Source organism: Eutrigla gurnardus (genome assembly GCF_963514095.1).
Source record: "Eutrigla gurnardus genome assembly, chromosome: 8".
NCBI lineage: Eukaryota > Metazoa > Chordata > Actinopteri > Perciformes > Triglidae > Eutrigla > Eutrigla gurnardus.
Window position 1 is genome coordinate 6,626,976 of NC_139922.1, and position 19,711 is coordinate 6,646,686.

The 19,711-nt window shown below is 43.2% G+C and overlaps 1 protein-coding gene across 1 annotated transcript; it reads right to left on the reverse strand.

The window, feature by feature from the left end:
- Positions 1 to 2,947: 2,947 nt before the first annotated feature.
- Positions 2,948 to 18,064, reverse strand: LOC311017254 (CTTNBP2 N-terminal-like protein). The gene is made up of 5 exons (XM_084015484.1): positions 17,939 to 18,064; positions 15,603 to 15,710; positions 7,752 to 8,003; positions 7,148 to 7,255; positions 2,948 to 5,332 (listed from the first exon to the last, which is right to left on the reverse strand). The coding sequence occupies exons 1-5, from the start codon at positions 17,942 to 17,944 to the stop codon at positions 4,043 to 4,045; spliced, it is 1,764 nt and encodes a 587-aa protein (XP_083871610.1). The 5' UTR covers positions 17,945 to 18,064; the 3' UTR covers positions 2,948 to 4,042.
- Positions 18,065 to 19,711: the final 1,647 nt, after the last annotated feature.

Genomic DNA, 19,711 nt, shown 5'->3' on the forward strand with positions numbered 1-19,711 from the left:
CACCCATATATATTATAATTATATTATTTTTTTAAGTAATTTTTTGGCTTTATTGAGAGAGCACCGCATGAGAGTGAAAGGGGGGAGAGAGGGGGATGACATGCAGAAAGGGCTGCCAGGCGGATTATAACTTTCAATATGTGGCTAAAAAGTTTGACTTGTGCTGTAGATTCAAAATCAATACATTTTTACTATATAGGCTGTTTATTCTTTAATTAATGAACAGAGATAAAAACAGCATTAAGATTAATTAAACCAATATTAATATTAATGAATAATTATAGTAATACAATTAATATTATTGTAGCTATTTATAAAAATATTATTTATACATTGTTATTATAATAACGCAATATAAAATAATATAATATGAATAAATCTAATACAATTACAATATAAATGACTGCAATGATAATAGTGTGGTTATTAATTTAATATCGTACATATTAAATGTAGTTAAACCATATGTAAATAACAAAAACATTAATACAAATATTATTATACGCAGTGACGTTCGGCCCCACATCGTTTCCATGGCGCACAACTAAAACACTCTTTGGGCATTTAATGAAATATGGCCCCGGCGCCATGTTTTTAACTCTCTATGTAGCCTAAGATGTGTTTTGACGCCCTCAAACCAAAACAACAGTGTTACCACACCTCCTAGTACGACACACCACGGTTCTCCCTCCATATTTAAGACATGCTGGCCCACAAATCATTATTTTACACGGAGAAATGGTCGAGTGAGTGTCTGGTTTCACCAAATGTGTTTTTCCACCAATCGTCATGAACTGATGTGAACTGTTCACCTTCAAACTCCAAAAGTTGCACTGATTTCTGGACTTGGGGCGCTTTTTAATGATTTAAGGCTATGAATCAACAAGTATAACACTAAAATAAATATAAAAGTTGACTTATAATCACCGCCGAGGTCCATATCCCATCGTAGAACCATCGTCGTCGCCGGTCTCTGCTTCCCAACAGTAGCTGGTTTCTCGACTAGGCTACTACTCTACTACTGGTTTTCCAACAAGATGCGTTTTTGATAGTTTTTCTCAAGCGTTTGAAACTTTTCACAATTTGGGTCAACTCTCAGTTTTTCCAATGTGTGTCTAGTCCAAGTGCAGAAAGAGAACTTCAAATGGTGGACAGCGCGGTCGAGGTTCTGTTTCTATGACAATTACTGACGTGCGTGCGTGCTTGCATGTGCTTGAGCAAGTACGAAATAGACTTTCTTGTAATGGGTTTCTGCGGTTTAAATGGAGATATATATCACCGAGAAACTCTATATATATATATATATATATTTATATTTCACCGCTAGGGGGCTTGTGCCTCCTCCAGCTCCTTCTCCACCACGGGGATACGGTTCTCCTGCTCAGCTGTCGCTCGTGCAGTAGTAGTTTTAGTTTGTGGCGGCGGTGGTCGCAAGAATTTCCTTATATCCATTGTTCGTGATATCAGTTTCCTACACACCTACACGTCTCCTCGGGCTCCTCCATGGCAGTGTGAACTCAACGTAAACAGACTTCGGCGCGTCACGTGACACAAGCCGAGCCGTATCATCGTACCTAATTAAATTATATTTAATATTTGTTGTATTTGACATTTTAATGATTTCTGTTAACTGAATATGAATTAATACAATGTACAATTAATACAACAAATTATGACTCCTTCCAAAAGCACCCCTCTGACAGCCAATGGGGGGGCAAGGAGGCACGGGCGAAGGGGGCATTTCCCCCCTAATTGACCCCCTGACGCCGGTGCTGCAGCGCCCCCTTCCGACGCCTGCGGGCATTACTATTGAATCAGAAGCGTCATCTCTCAGAAAGATAAATGATTCACTCCTCCCGCAGGTTGGTTTCCTAAGATAAACAGCAGGGGTTTTCTACCTGTTAACACCTGTTTCACAACTTTATTTGATAGGACTTTTTACATTTACAGTTATGACTTGTATGTGTCTGGTTGTATTTCCCTATACATTGCTTATTTATAGAGTAGATCTATTAAATCAGCAGTTTTACAGCACTCCATATAATAATAATAATAATAATAATAATAATAATAATAATAATAATAATAATAATAATACATTTTATTTATAGGTGCCTTTCAGGACACTCAAGGACACCCTAGAGCAGGGGTCTCAAACTCAATTTACCTGCAGGCCACTGCAGTAGAGTCTGGGTGAGGCTGGGCCGCATCAAGTATTCCACAAGAAAAAGGGGACCAATATTAGTGGGTGTGGCTTATATTCAGTTGCGCTCAATAGTCCTGAGCTATGGTAGCCCACAAGTATTAAAAAATACAAAACGCACAGGGCAACGACTGACGCAGATAAAGTGAAGAAAAAATGTGCGGGCCGCACTAACACCAAGCTTTGATTTCAGGTAGGGGGCTGCAAAATATCGTTCCAGGGGCCGCAAGTGGCCCCCGGGCCGCGAGTCTGAGACCCCTGCCCTAGAGTATTGCATTAGTGTTGCCACTTCTCTCAGTCACCTCTTGAATGCCCTGGAGTTTAAAATGAGTCACTGACATGTATCACTACTGGATAATCTCTGTCATTTTGGAGCTGTTGTGGTAACTTATCGGGCCCTATCTTGGACCCAGAGCATTGAACTTTCAGTATCATCGCTATTTACCATCCGAAGCACTTTCCATACGTGGACCTTTCTGCCAGATAGATACACCCCCACAACGACTCTTGCACTTCACGTTTCAGACCGTTAAAATAGGGCGCATAGTCTGCTAAATGGACCTGATGTCTTCTCACCAACATAAGACAACCCAAACTTTATCATATTAATTACATGTGAAGTGGAACATGTGATGACATAATTGATAAACATATGTGTTTTCCCCCAGTGTGGCCAGTGCAGACTCCTTTTCTCAGCATTTAGAAGAATGCCAGCCATTTGAACAGAAACACGTTGACACGCTGTAAGCTTTAAGGCGTGGGCAATTTATTTAAAACAGTACTGGGTGTTGCAGGTGTTCATGATATGCATATTTAGAAACAACTCATGGACGTTGTCCCTCAGAGACAGTGTATAACTCTACCGAATTAAATGGATTTTCTAAAACAATTTCTTTCAACCAATTCTCGATTTTAAAGCCAGAAAAAAACACATTAACTTACTTCATGTGCAGCACTATTAGGACAAGACACAATACTATCTAAATTATTTGACAGATACTATAGAATCAGTTACAGTAGCACAAAACCATCTCATGATGCTAATTGTTGGAATATCCCAAAGGATTTGTCACATGATGGTTCTTGGTTTGGGTAATGCAGAAATTAAACTTCCCTGGATAAAAATAAAATAAATTGTAGACATACAGTATCTTACAGTAATGTTTCCCCTTTATAGACAAGATTCAGTGTATTCATGACAAGCGTAAAAAACAGCACATGCATGTGATGTTGTTCATTCATAGAATCAACTGTGAATTCTTTAAAATATTTACAGTATAATAGTGTTTTCATTGCCAGGAACAGGAACTGCATACAGATTCATTTAAATACTACTCACTAGTCTATTGTGGAATTGTGACATATGCTGGTAATGGTTACACATTGCTCTGCAATGTAATACAAAATGTTCTTTATCATTCTAATATGACTTCATGTGCATGAAGGGAAGATGAGGCGGGTTGTATGAAATCTTGTGAACATTTCTTTCTTTAAACCAAACAGGTCTTTAACTTGTTCCATATGACTTCTAAACACTAAATATAGTGTTAAAATGAATAACAGAGACATATTTTCATTCTAAAACTTCAAACTTACAAAAAATAAAGACAGGAATGCTAATAGAAATGTTTAAATCCAATCTAAAAAATCATCATACACCATATTTAATGTAAAAGTGTTATTTTCTGGTTGTGGTCTCTTACATGCATCCGTTGGAATCGGCTTTGAAGTGTATCTGATTGCTATTAAGTGGGTTTAAGTACTGACAAAAGATAAACATTACAGTAACTGCTGATTTAGGCCTGACTCCGTTCTGACTTAGTTTGTATGATCTGGCCATTAGCTGCTAGAAGATAAAACCAGGTCTGGCTCCTTGGCTCCTTCCTGCCCAATGTTGCTGTGTCCACAGTTCTCTGTCAGCTCTGGGAAGACGCTGGTCCGAGCAGAGTGACTTGGGGAGCCTGGATTTGAACTCATGCCTGGCTTCTTGGGAGGGGTCGGAGGAGGATAGGTCCTCTCTGAGCGAGGTGTGAGAGGGGAGCGGATGCCCGGAGATAGAGGCCCTGAAGAAGAAGACGACCTCCCCCCAGTAGGAGAAGCTGCTAGATTGCGGTAGTCTGTACCAAATGGAGAGCTGCTGAGCGGAGCCAGCTTGACGCCTGCCTGCTGGCTGGTGAAGCGAGACAGCACCTGAGTGACGGTGTTGCGGGCCAGCTGCTTCGCTGAGCTGTGCTCTACTGGGGGAGGGATGGATGCGGTGGTGGGGGAGAGGTCCCTGGGGGAAAGAGGGCAACCCTGCTGCTGCTGCTCCAGCTCAGCCTGGCTCTGGAATTTGTGCCTGGCAGCCTGAAAACGCTGGTTGACACCGGCCTGGTAGGAGGACTGATGGAAACCCGGGCTGCCCAGACGCTTGGCAAGAACGGGAGAGGAAATGGGAGAAGAGGAGAGGGAAGAGGAGGCCGTGCTGGAGGGAGAGTGAGGGTGAGGATGTAGAGGGGAATGCAAAAGTGCTCCTCCCCCATTCTCTACCAGCCCTCCATTATCTGGTCCTCTCCCTTCATGTGCTAACTCTGACTCTTTATGAGCGTGATGGCCATTGACCTTTGACAGTGAGGAGGATTTAGGAGTGACAGTTATCTTTCCGTCTGGCTCAGTCTGAACAGAGGTGGACACCACCATGGAAAGTGATTCTTTTACCTCCATCACAGCCTCCTTTAACTCTTCTTCATCCCCTCCGGTTTCAGCCAACCTCTTCCTCAGCTCCTCCAGCTGCCTCTCAAGCTCCCGACTCCTTTCCTCCTCTCGGCCCATTCTGGTTTTCATCTTCTCTCTCTCTGTGTCAAACTCAGCCAGCTGCCTTTCACACTTGCCCTCTAGCTGGGCTGCCCTGCTCTTTTCATACTCAAGAACCTCCCGGAGCTTCTCCAGGGCACTGGTCTCCTCTTGGAGAAAGGTGCGAAGTTGGGACACTTTCTGAGCCTCCTCCTGTGCCTGGCTGCTGGCCTTGTGGAGCTCCTGAGTCAGGGTTGAGGAGAGCTGTTGCTGCTGAGATAGTGACTCCTCCACCTGGCTCACTGCCTGTTCTTGTTCCTTCTCTAACTTCCGCACTGTCGCACGCTCCACCTCCAGCTAGAAAAGAAGGGAGAGATAAGAGTCAAGTTGAGGCAGCTTTTCCACATTTGACCACAAGGAGGCACAAGAACACTGCTTTATTATGTTTAATTAAAAAAGCTAATTGAAATGTATTCAAAATATGCATTATTTGCTTTAATAGACACAAAGCTTATGCAATGTTGTCCTAATACACATGAGGCATTGGAAAATATGAACATTTCACATCATGATTATCCAGGCCAAAATAATTGTGATCCACAGTATTATCCCAATAATCATCAAAACATGCTTAAAACTCTTAAGATGACACTAAAACATACTTGAATCACTTGACATGTGATTATATAACTATTATAAATAAATCATAAATTGTGAATATTTTATTGGGTCACAGAACATTCTTTTAGTGAGAAACAAATAATCAATCTTAAATATGGTAATAATAAATCATAAGGTTTCCCTGCATAAATAAACAATAAATATATATTTTTTTAAATCGGCAACATTGAGTCTTGTTTATATTACATGATGCTTCCTGTATTTAAAAAAAAAAAATATCAGCCTCTATTTTTCACTTGTCAACCATGATAGTGGCTTTGTCTTCACCATTATCCCGGTCATGAAAATTCAGCACGATCAACTAAATGTTTTCTATCCTGATTCATGATCAAATCTTATATCATCCCATGCCTTTTACACATATTGTCTCATAAACTTAAAAGTAAATTAGGGCCAGTTGAATAAGGAAATGAAGGATAGGGCTGTATGTATTGTTTAAGTCAGAAGAGACAGAGAAAGAAGCAGTTGTTCGTGTTTTGCCTTGCTAAATAATGATTTGCTTGCAAGGTATGTTTATGGAAAGTTCCGTTTGGCAAGAGGTTATTAAACGGTGACTAGGCGGCTTAAAAGCTTTGATGAGTATTAGAAGGAAATGCGAGGTGATGAAATAAAATCCAGTGTGCATAATTGCTATACAAAAAACAACACAGGCAGGAAAGCCTGATGTAGACAGGAAGACACTCAGGAAACCTTTCTTACATAAGGCTGTTGATGAAGTTTGTTTAGTGGCTGACTGTGTGCTCACACTGTGTGTACACCAGCTGATCTTGCATGAGACATCTACATTCATTATCTCAGGTTTCCTGAGGCCATAAAGCCACATGGCTGCTGGACAACGGAACAATAGCCTTTTCCTCCTCTATTTCCTATGGAACAGCCTTGTGCTCGAGCATAATGGTGCCTGTACTTTAAACAGGCCAAACCCTCTCCACCCTACCCAGTTACACAATGGAACTGCACCGATGCTTCCTCGCTCAGTCGCTTGGTTTTTATCATAGCTGCCTCTGAAGAGGGACAGACAGGCAGAGGACAGACAGGTAGAGGACAAACAGGCAGAGGACAGAGAGGCAGAGGACAGACAGGTAGAGGGCAGACAGGCAGAGGACAGACAGGCAGAGGACAGACAGGCAGAGGACAGACAGGTAGAGGACAAACAGGCAGAGGACAGACAGGTAGAGGGCAGACAGGCAGAGGACAGACAGGCAGAGGACAGACAGGCAGAGGACAGACAGGTAGAGGACAAACAGGCAGAGGACAGACAGGTAGAGGACAGACAGGTAGAGGACAGGGAAAGGGAAGCAGAAATATCTCTTCCACCAGATGTGCTCATCTATCAGCAAGTGAGAATTATAAGCAACAGTTTTGTTAAGACCTTGCCAAACGTAACATACAAATACACACACACACACACACACACACACACACACACACACACACACACACACACACACACACACAGTACATGTTGAGACCTTTACACATCAGTCACACCTGGTGCAGCAGTTTGTCTCTTTCCGTCTGCAGCATGAAGGTGTAATCTTGACTCCGGGCAGACTCCTGGGCACGCCGTCGTTTCTCCTCCTCCAGATCAGCGATCATCTATCAAACAATGGAACAATTAAATCGCTTGAAATGGAGACAGGGCTCTCTTGGAGGAATTCAGTGCATGAATTTGACAACTGGCAAATGACTTAGTTTGGATTTATTGTCGTGTAAGACGTTTCCTGCCCACACAGCTGTGAAAGGTGTCCCCCTGACTAATCAGCCTGCACAAACCGCTTTGTCATTACAAGATTATGTCAGTTTCATCCACTCCTTCAAGTTCACTAGAAGACAGTTAATAGGCTGAGTGTTTATGAGCTCTGCAGTGATAAAGCTTCATATCCCCCCTCAGCGCTGGGTGCGGCTGCTGTCTGTCTGCCTCACTCACTCCTCCAAGCCAGGTCTACAGCACAACCAGCCTATTGTACAAATGTGAGCCCCAGTGGGACTCTGTCTGGGTACTTGGGTGGTTGCAACATTGTCCAGACATGTAAATCTGAAATGAAGAGGGGCGAGCTGTAGAACTCACTGAATATGTTACTGTATTACCTACCCTCCTGTGTCTGCTCTCAGCAGCAGTCAGCTGTCCCATCATCCGCTCCTGCATCCTCTTGCAGTGAGCCATGACCAGTTTAAGCACAGCCAGAGGGTTGGGCCCCACCGCCCGGCCCTGCAGGTGTGTCCGAGGCTGGGTGAGCGTGTCCTGGCGCTCTGCGGACTCACTGTCCCGCTGCAGGGCCAGGAACGGATCGCTGAGGTCGTACTGGCCATAACGCTCCTGGACGAAAGCATCTCTGTGTTGAGCCTGGAAACACACAAACATATAGCACACATGTGATGTTAAGCTGTCACTTTCATAGCAGGTGCCGGATCAAATATAGCCAAGAGCTCTGTATGACGTTATTGTCTCCCTGTGGCCTACAGGAGGAACAAAATGATATACGTGTCCAGGTACACGTTCAGTCCTGACTCAGCAGAAAACACTGCAGCACAGGAAATATGTGTTTAGAAGATAACACAAGGTCCGACTGTCAGTGCCAAGAAAAACACAAAGTTGGCTCACTCATCACAAAATACTAACTGAACAGAAGATTGACTTTTAGGTAACAACTGTATGCATCACCATCGAACACTTGAAAGGAAGTGTGCGTCCGCGTGTGCAGGAAATCTGCGTGGAGTGATGTTATTGTCAGCGAGAGCACAAGCAGATGGTCTTTACCCTCAACCCAAACACAAAGAGGTGAGGAGCGGCTGTCCAACCCCCACCAGCGGCAGATGTTAACTCCTCCCCAGGGATGATGGGGTGAAGGACCAGGCCATGATATCACACACAAACGCAAAACTGTTTCTGATTAACAGGTTGTGTTGAATCTTAAAAAAAAAAGACAGCAAAAATAAAATCCTGAGGTAACAAAATATTGCAGGCAAACGTAACTACTTTCCATTTACCAGACACTATTCATGCTCGGGGAACAGGCTGGAAGGTCCAATGAAGTGACACGTGACAGGGCCCTGTTGACCTTACTCCGGGACACCCTGATATTTGGGACGGTCTCATGAACTCCTTACAGTGAGTAGGTTTAAGTTCTGGAGACACGCAGGGTCAGCTGGCGGAGCTTGTGATGTAAGCACAAGCCACAGAGTTCACTCCGCGTGCCTTCGGGACACCCATCATTGTCTCCCCATGCAGTCCTCATCTGACACCCGGGTCCTCTGGCCCCCTTGGCTTCCCTGCCCAAACATGCATGGCACTGCATTCCTCTGCCTGTTCATCATCATTTCTCAGAAAATGCCTCTCTCTACTTCCGCCTCTCTGTCAGTCTATTTTTCTCACACGCTCTCAGACTGTGGCAGCACACACACACACACACACACACACACACACACACACACACACACACACACACACACACACACACACACACACACACACACACACCCTGAGGACATCAGTAAGGAGGCTGTATTGGAGGCTCTTTCTCTGGCTGAACAAAGAATGTGACCCTCAGTGAGGAGATTACAGGACTAGAACAAAGACACAGTCTCAGTGCCTTCAGTTTTATGCATTGTCTCCATGTCTGACCCAGTAGGCTTCAATGTGTGAGAGAGGGTACAACTGTGTGTGTGTGTGTGTGTGTGTGTGTGTGTGTGTGTGTGTGTGTGTGTGTGTGTGTGTGTGTGTGTGCATAGTATGCCCATGTCCCTTTTCCCACTTTTTCATGTGAATAGAAATGTGTGTGTGTGTAAGCCTGTGTGTGAATGGCTGTGTCCATGTGTTTGTACTGGGCTTTGGAGTAAAGCTTCCTCATCTAGCTGGAGACAAAACTGCAGCTTCCTGAGTTAAATAACTGTTTAAACAGACCAGGCCGGGCTAAGATTGGATTGTCAGAGTGTGTGTGTGTGTGTGTGTGTGTGTGTGTGTGTGTGTGTGTGTGTGTGTGTGTGTGTGTGTGTGTGTGTAGCAGTCCTAGCCTAGGGTCTGGTCTCCGTGGTTTTCTTGAGATATTTCTGATCATAATGACAGAGTGTGCTTTCCTTTATGAGAGGGCACAACAAGCAAACCCTCGCTGCTGCAAAGCTCTCATTTCTGCCCAACTACTGATGACAAATTTTCTCAACCACTAAGAATATATTACATGCTATTATTTAACATGATCAATAATTTGTTTGTTTTTTATTTGTATATCATTTCCTGCCATGTTGTAGCTGTATTGAAACGTGTGCTACAGGTTGTTTGAGTATAAACCTCTTCAACAGCTTGTTTCCTATAATGCATTCCAGCAGCTGTGACAAGGTGTGAGAGACAATCTGATGCTTTTCACCTGGAAAAGTCCTGTCAGTCACCTACGGCCTCAGGGCACAATCTTAGCCTTGTGTGACCTGAAAAGAGCCGGGGAGTCCTGTTTCCTTCGAGAGTCCCTGTAATGACTGTCACACAATGAAGTCAGCAGCTCTGAATAGTTTTTGGTGCATATCTCCTGTTACAATGTGTAGTTTAGTCTTTAATCGGACTCCGAAATAATACCGTGGATGAAAGAAAATGGAATTGCTATCAAAATGAGGATGAATACAATATGCATACATGAGCATGCAGCTGGCATTTGTTTCCACACCCATGCTGCATAAGGTTCTTAGCATAACCGGCTGTCTCCAGGGTAACATCTCAAATCCAGAAGCTTTGCAGTGGGGGGTTATGGGGAAAGTATGCATTCCTGGTGATTTAGTCCATTCTTCAGAAGAACAGTTAGACACACAGAGACAAAAGGACAGCATGACCAGACCTGTCAGATATGAAAAGCTTCTTTCATGGAACTTAAGGAGTTCTGTTCAAGGGTCTTTGCAACAAGAGGCCAGAGGACAATGCATCTGGATGCTCTTACATTTTTACTTTACCTTAAAGCAAAATAAACAAGTATCTGAGAGTGTCTTGGAGTTAGATTCAGTTATTTCGAAGCTCCTGAGCAGAAACCTGAAGTGCACGAAAAGCATATCGAGTAATTGTCCAGGCAGAGAAAAGCAGCGAGGCTAAGATGTGAAGCAAAGAATGAGGGCGAAAAAAAGAAGACAGTAGATCAGCTGCAGACCCTCTAGTGTTGGATCCTGTTCAGATTTGTCTTTGGCTTCAGTATGTCTTGGATGACGAAGTAAGACTTTGGGAGACAACTACTATGAAAAGGACATATAGTCGATGAAACACTTGTCAGCCTGAGCAACAGGCTGTGGCAGGTGGGAGGTATCAATCAGCTGGCAGTCACATCTGATTTCACAGAGCTGGTGAGGTTGTAAACTCAAACACACACAAAGGCTCTGAAACATACTGTTGTTCATTGGAGCATTTAGAAATTACAGAAAAGTGTTCCAGGAAAACTCGTAGCAAATGAGTAATGGGAAGGTGAGACAGTGTCCATGGCAACACAGAGAATGCAGGCTTCTGCTTGTAGTGTACCAGCCTACATATCAATCAAGTTTTAATAAAGCCAACCGTGTTTGAAGTGTATGCTATGAAGTCACCAGCTGTGAGACATGTTTAAAAAAATGACCATGAGAAATAATAACCATCATCCAACAGTTTGCATGCCTTAGAAATGGAGGTTTGTTCTGACAGTCTGGTGCTCCGGACTAATGACTAGCTAACCAGCCACTCATTATTTATATATTTACTAACACTCAGGATAAGAGTATTGTCTTGGGAGAACCCAAATTGCAAATGTCCCACTTAAAGCTGCATTCATTGATTTTTGGACACTTGTAGGTACAACAAGTTAAAAGGTGGTGGGCTGTAAAACCAAAATAATCATCTTTAGGAGGCCGGGCAGATTAAAGGGAAGCACCACCTTTCACACTACACATTTAAAATGATTAATTCATTAGTGCAGCCTTATGTCCTGACATCTCTTCAGATAAACATTTGCTCTCTCTAACGGACACCTCGGAGTCCTTCTGGGCCCAGATCAACCTGGTGTAAAGTTGTACTAATACTGTAGCAGTAACTGGTTTGGGCCCTTATTTACTGAGAACTCACTGAGATTGTACGTCTGAGGTTAATCAGTATTGAAAATTAACAACCAGTGAGTATAAGCCATTTAAGGCATGTCATGTCATTGCATGCTTTATTTAAAAAGAAAACATGTTTTATAAAAATGTGTAAAATGAATAATACCATTCAGGAAGTTCACTAAAAGCAAAAACTGAGTTTACATTGTCTATCTTTAGAAATAAACACATTGTCTCATAGATTGCAGAGTGCGAGAAAAAGAGACCCTCGAGAGATAAAAGTGCACATGAAAGGCCTCAGCAGATTCAGGCAAAACCTAGTGCACTTACTTCAGTCAGTTAAGGTAACTCTGATTCGTTTGACCAGATGATGTCGAGAGAAGATTTCCTCTGGAGCTGCCTTTCCAGCTCAAACACTATATTAGCAATGGTAATTCACTTTTATAGGGTTCCTGCCCCAGCGGCATGCTTTTGTGTTGTGCAAAGGAGAGAGAAAATGAAAGAGACGGAGAGACAGAAAGAGATATGAGATAATAAGGCTTTTTGAAGTGTAAGCTAAGGTGTGTGCTTAAGGCTTAAGCCGTATCCTCCACACCTCCCACCCACATATTAACCGCAGATGGCTCTAAGCAGACTGGACAGACGCCAAACAAACCTCACTTTACTTTATGGGCCGTGCAAGGAGACGACTTCCAAGTAATGTTTATCTGCCTTGGGTGTTATCATCAGTGGTTAGTGATAAAAAAAATCATGGGGCAGGTGATCTCACCCTTTGGTCGGGCTTTTGAAGAAGCATAACATATTAGATAGAACGAGGAAGCGCTCCGGTATTTCTTGAAACTGAATCAAGTATTAAACTGAATTTTGCACAAACTACATTGAGAAAGATTTTTCTTATCTTAGATTGACCTCCTTTATCACTATTCTGTGTGTAGCTGACAAATACTCTCCTGTTCAGTGCAAATAGCAGCAGAGGGTGGAGCTCATTACCAGCACAGATATGAGCCTTAATTTTAGAGTTGGCTCGAGGGATAAGGGAGGCTGGAGACATCCTAAGGAAATCAGTACCTGGTCTATGTCGCTCACATGGACTAATCATTGCTGGGAAGTGTGTGTGCTGTGTGCTGTGTGTGTGTGTGTGTGTGTGTGTGTGTGTGTGTGTGTGTGTGTGTGTGTGTGTGTGTGTGTGTGTGTGTGTGTGTGTGTGTGTGCAGGTGTGTGTTTCTATACACCTGCTTTTAACAATTCAAAGGAAGAATTACTTCTTCTTAAGTACTCTGATGTCATCTCAACATTTTCAGGTCAGGCTGTTATGGAAGCACTTCACTGACATCATAGCATTGCTTTTAATGGCACTTGCTGGGAAATTTCTGCTCTTTCTTTTTTTATCCCATGTATCCCCTACCAATCTAGACAACATGTCCAAATTGGGCAGTGACTCGTGTAGAGGAACAGACTCTACAATCTTATCTGAACAGCACACTCAAACCCGGCCCTATTGTTTTATGGAATTTACAAAACACGTCAGCCTGCAAAAATAGACATAGCATTTTAGGATTACAGGATATGACATCATATGGAAAACAAAACAGACTGCTGAGCATGACTGCTACATTTCAACCGCAATAACCTGATGGCTTGAGTAACCCAAAACAGTTTAATCCACTGTCAAGCGGCAATTTGTTTGACAGCCACAGACACTCAACAAAAAGTTAAAGCTGCGTCAGAAGTTTGTTTGTTCCACTGTATTGAGTTGTTTACTTGGTGTCTGAAAAGGAGTGGGACAACAATCAAGAAGGACTGACTTTAGAGCGCCCGCATTTAAAGGTCTGCTTTCATGTGTTCCACTGGCATTGAGCCACTGAGAACTTTCTCCATGCCTGTATGCCTGGCAGACAGCGACAATAGTAGCATTAGTTCCCATAGAAATAGACAATCATCAACTCAAAACATTTGCCACTCCTGTTGGAATGCAGGACCAGTTTCTGGTGTCGTGTTTTCAGGAATGTTCCCTTGGTCTCCTTATGGGTGTACAATGACGAATCTGTAGAGACAAGTCCCAAAGGTGACGCTATCTTATAGGTAAGTCTCAAGTGAGTACACTGTTCCTAGTTTCTCAGGGTTTAAGGGAGTTAAGGAAGAGTTAAAAAGGCAACACGATTTCCCCGAGCAACCTACAGGCAGGTCATCCAGGTACTTGCTGTCAAGCAGAGAAAATATATTTAAAGTTGAAAAAGAGTGGCAAGGATTTGAGAGCTTTTGCATTCTCATCCTAACAACACTGAGAAGGGAGTTCTAGTTGGTGAAGCATCACAGACAGCACAAAGAGATTCAATGCACAGACACACAGCTCAATATTGGACAGCCTGCCATCAAACCCTGACACTCCCCTCTGCAGCTACGTGTCGACACGCAATCTGACCTAACGTGGACCAGTCAGTAGAAAATGTGTACCGGCCCCCAGTGGGAACAAGGGAAGTCAGTGATTTGAGCCTACAACTCTTTACATCCTCTCCACAATAAACACTGCAGCCTCTAACTGGCCCACCAGAGACCAGTGCGTGTATGCGTGTGTGTGTGTGTGTGTGGGTGTGTGTGTGTCGTCGTGAGTGGGCAGATAAGACATGGGTCATGGTCAAACATGTAAGACCCCCCGTAATGTGGCTATGTGCGAGGAAGAAAAGGAGGAAAGGAGGGAGAGGGAACAAAGCCCTTAGAGATACGGAAAGAGGAATAAGTACAGACAGGAAGGCGACTGCACATTTGTCCTAGGGGGAATGACGTGTGCGTTGAGTTTTGGGCAAACCCTGCCTGCGTCAGATCTGGACAACTGCCATCTAAGATGAATCTGAGCCGGTGTGGTTAGATTGGCTTCCTTTCAGGCCCTGGCACTTAAATTCTTCCATGATAACAGCCACACTTGCTTGCAAGATACATTTCACTAAAAAGGCCTGTTCATTAGAACAAAACTTGCTACTTACTACTTGCTACATCACAGCCTTGAATCACCATTTCAGACAACGAGTCAGAGCAGCTGCTGCTTCATCTGTGTGAAAAGCAGCATATTTCCCTTCAATATGAATGAATGAGCTGCACAAAACTGAGGAGTTAAGGATTAAAGGTTGTTGTTGCATAATGTCTGAGGTTCTGTTCACAATGTGCACTTGGGTGATTCAAAGTGGACGATGTACCTTAAAGCACTCAGATGTTGTCTGACACAGACTGCCTAAGAAGACGACCGAGTCATCTCCTTACGTCAGTGTTCAGCCTTCAAAACATGGTTGGATACAGCTGATTGGCCAGAGGCAAACAGCTCTCACAAGGGTTTGAGGTATGTACCCAAGGCAAGGCGCCAAACAGCCAACAAAGTCTTCCACTTTGGCCGAGGGCAAATTTAGTTTCTGTTCAGCTGGAACGTAACTTTCCCATATTAAAACAACTGTGGACCCATTTGACACAAACCAGTTATGAACTGCAGACTGTTTGAAATCAAGCCTAGACACGATATGGACATATACAGGTCTGGATTGAAAGAAACAGGTGAAAATTGAAAACGCAGATTCCAACTGAGCTGAGCAGCAATAATGTTGGCGCTCTGGTGGAATAAAAGGCCTGGGAAACAAGAATGACTCCTGCACCATTGTCTTTACTAGCTCTCTTTCCTAAGTTTCCTGTTTACACATCCCTCCCTGCCAGCTCACATTCTTTTTAGGGGGGTGTCATGCTGAAACAGGTTTAATTTTAGCATTTTAGGGTGTTACAATGACAGAGAAAAGAGTGTGTAGTATGGCTATAATACTGAATATTTGTCAGTTGTTATTATGCATGCTGCTAAAAGGTATGTGAAGTGTTCTCCAATGTGTATGACCATAGGTTGATATGTGCGTATCAGATGTTGTGGCCAACTCACCCTGAGGGCATGTATGACCACATCCTGGGCCTCAAGCTCTCCCTCCAGGACACTGAGAAGAGTCAGCAGCTCTGCTCTGCTTAGAGCCTCCACATTCATCTTCTCATCCTGAGGGGGGTTAAAGTGATAAAAGAAGAAATCAGAATGATATACCTAATCAACAAATTCTTCTAGGAGCTATACATTGATTTATTTAGTCAGTGAGTGGCACAGAGCTGATATAGGATGGGACTTGGGGTCCCATCTGTGGCCTCACTGGATTGTGCTCAGGGTTATAAACAGGAAGTCATTAGCATATCTGCATGTTAAGTTGAAGAGGAGTGTGACTGAGGACAGTGGTCTGCTCTATTCGGTCCACACTGTGAGGGCAAAAGTGACTGTTTGAAACATGTTATTTCATCTTATATCACACACACTTTTAAGGTATTATCCATCCTGCCCTCCATCCACTGTGTCCCGTGATTCATCAGCTAGGTCTAGGCATAGTCATAGGGTCCAGACATAACACACGTCACACAGCAGACATCATTCTTACAATGAAGAGAGACAAAACACAGTTGACTTCATCCTGGGTGAAGTCACGTTCAGGTTAGGAGTGCCTAATTACTGTGTGGCTGTTCATGTGTGTTTGACAAGGTACGTGCAGTCAGATAACAGCAGCTGTAATGATCTCTTATACATCGCACACACACACACACACACACACACACACACACACACACACACACACACACACACACACACACACACACACAGCATGAATAAATAAACTGACCTCAAGTTGCAAAGCAGTGCAGGACGCCTTAAGGATTTAAGGTATGCAGCCTTTCTGCATAATCTGTGTGAGATTAAAATCACACATTTAAGTGTCTTGGTATGTTGTGTTGCCAGGACAACTCCAGTAGTGGGTTGTTCCTCAAGTAATTTAAACTGTCTATCAATCATGTCACAAAAATATAGATGTTCCTTTGAGAAGGTACATCTCAGTCTAGTAAACACTCATGTATTGTATGGAATATATATTTTTATGTTTTTCCACTCATCTTTTTTTTCAATTAGTCACCCGTCTGCATTGAAAGTGTTAGTTTCCTCATCTTCACTTTGAAACAAACCTCTCCTCTTCACTGACAGCAGAGGCTGAATCTCAAGTGTTGACTATACTGTTTACTTTCTTGCAGCGGTGTCCAAATTCCAGGTTGCATTCTGTGGCTCACCACACATTCACAGCAACAACAAAGTGCGTGTGTGTGTGTGTGTGTGTGTGTGTGTGTGTGTGTGTGTGTGTGTGTGTGTGTGTGTGTGTGTGTAGCACTGGCTTCTAACATGCAGCCACACATGACATGAGACAATTCCAGTATTAGCATGTGTGTGATTGAGCTGTTGGCTCTAAATGTAGGCTAAACTCTACGTGTCACCCGATATCTGTAAATCAGCTTCCATGGAAAATCCTTCCAGCATTCCAGGGATGCCCACACCATGGGAAGCATCACTCAAGAATAAATCCCTGAACCCCACACTGAAGCCTGCATGGTTTCAAGTGTTGCAGTATTGCGATGAACTAATACCTGGCCAAGGTAACAGCCTTGTCATGAGATGGATCTACAAGTCAATATAGAATCGTGACACCTGATTGGACAACACTAGTGCTTGCATGCATTCAGACACAGCTCACTGTTTTCTGCTCCTTTTTTCTTCTTTACGGTCATCTCTCTCAGATACCAACCAAAGTCTGGGTTAAACTTTACCCCTGCTGGCTCCGTAGCCAGGAAGGCTGTGCCTGCTCAGTGTGCTCACAGAAAATCAACGCAGCAGTTGCTGAGGAACAGCAGAGGATCCACCTGCCGTTCTGGGCCTTTGTCTGACACAAGGGGACTGCTATTATTTTCCCTGTTGACAAAATTCACTTCAATGCTGTGCTGCCATCACAGACACATAAACTAAATGAGCTAAGATTGTCTGGAGTGATAATGGTGAAATCAATAATTCATCAATATGAGGTGACTGAAGTACTCACACCCATTAGCCTGAACATGAAGTCAACAAACCCCTGGTTCTCAGTGATTTTTACTCTATCTACTGCCTATTTTGATATTATATTCGCATTATTATTATTATTAATATATTATTAGGGGAAAAGTCCTCCCTAGTTTGCGGCTGCAAAGTTTCATTTAGGCGAAGCTGGCGAAGCCCCGTAGAGAACGAGCAAATATCAGGTTGGGTCAGAAACCTGTCTATGGACTTTTGCATTGTCTTACTAAAAAGCCCGAGCAAATTGGAGGGGTTCATTTCTGGAAGCCATGTAGCAAATATTCATACAACCTTCCGTGTAAACATACCTTCATGCGCTCCGTTCTGGCCGCATTAATTGTTGTCCAAATCCAAAAAGGAGGCTCCACGACAGCATGAATCAAAGCAGTCCACTGTCACAGGCGCTCTCCCTCTGGGGCGAGTGCGAACAACAGTCGTTCAGTGACGACGCCGCCAGCCAATCACCGGGACGTAGTGTAACAATCCGACCAATGACTAGCGGGCTTTCCGCTAGGGGGCGGGGATCAGGGCGTTCCCGGCTCTGAGGGATAAACCTCTTTGTTTCGGACGTCCAGTGTTGATTTCTACCCATTCCCGTGTGGCAACGTGACGTGTTTGCAGATTTGGCTAAATGTTGTCACACTATAGTTGCATGTTTACTACTTATGATAGCAATGGCTATGTCTGAAGTGTGTGAGTGCACTCCAACTGTGGAATTTGTAGCCTAATCTGGGAGACACAATTTAATTTATATGTGATTATATATAATATAGATAGGTTTATAATAATGGTAAATTATGGTGTTGCCAAGACAAACCGTAAACTGACGATGATAACTCGGAGAGCAGGTTATTTCTCTAAACTTCCCTAGAAGAATTGACGCCTCGTGGCTTGCGTCGTATCTCCCTGTATATCAACGCCCCCTAATGTCCAAATGACAGTATCGCAACCTAACGTGCTCTGTTCCTTTGCCATGTAGCACATCGTTTCCGGTGTGAGCATGCTGAAGGCACGGCAAACATGTCTGTTTACAAGATTTCAGATTGCAGCTTGAGGATGAACCAAACCTGTCTTAATTTAGTGCACAATACTGTCATGTTTCTGATTTTCTGATTGATCCATTCGTGAATTAAGGTTCAATGGAGTTGATTTCTGTTCATTTGTGTGCCAGTAATGTGACACACCTGCCACACTGAAGATCGTGGTTTAAAATAGTGAAGCAGGAAGTGCTGGTTTTATATAGTTCAATAGAGGATCAGCATTCTTGTTTCTCTACTGTCATTTTAGACCCGGTCTTATTAAAGAGTAGGGACAGAAACCTGACCCAGATGTTTTTGTTAAAAGACCAGCTCCCATTGTTGCTGGAAGACAAAGATTTCCACAGTAATGTTTTCACACACACCCATGTTATTCTCACCTCACACCAGACGGCTGCTACTCCCCTTCTACATGTCAGGCTCTGAGGAGGACACAAACCTCAGCCTCATATTCAAATGAATATGAAATCCTATACTATTTATGAGAAGCACTACAAGATAACCATCTGTTTTGTCTCAAACAGGTTTTCAATGCAATGTGCCACAACCAGTGTTTTCTTCATCATGTGAGAGCATGCCTGTGCCTGTATGTCACGGGTTTCATACTTTTCCAGTAAGCTACAGCTAGTGTAACATGACGGCACAAATGGCAATGCTTAAACTACCACTGGAAGAAGTATTAAGACCCTTAACTTAAATAAAATTAGCAATACAACAATTTAAAAAGTACTCGCATGCAGAGAAAATGCCCCTGTGAGTACTTATTCATTATACTATTTGATTATATCTGCAAATACATTTTATTTTCATTAGTGATGCATTCATGGGTAACTTACTGGAATTTAAACGTTGTGCTTATGGTGGATTTTGTTTAAACTATTTTGTAGTGTTGGGTCATTTACACAGTGGCAGTACATGGATTACAAAAGGATCTGATCTTTCGTATGAACTATAGATGTCAAGTAACTATAGTGGAGTAAAAAGTAACATATGAGATTGGGAGTATGGTATAATGAGTGAATGTGCATGAGGCCTGTGTGTGTA

Excerpts from the sequence above, each read along its gene's own strand:
- LOC311017254 (XM_084015484.1), bottom strand. Across the intron at positions 8,004-15,602 it reads TGGTCATACATGCCCTCAGG|GCTCAACACAGAGATGCTTT; the intron begins GTGAGTTGGCCA and ends GTGTGTTTCCAG. Across the intron at positions 7,256-7,751 it reads CTGAGAGCAGACACAGGAGG|ATGATCGCTGATCTGGAGGA; the intron begins GTAGGTAATACA and ends ATTGTTTGATAG.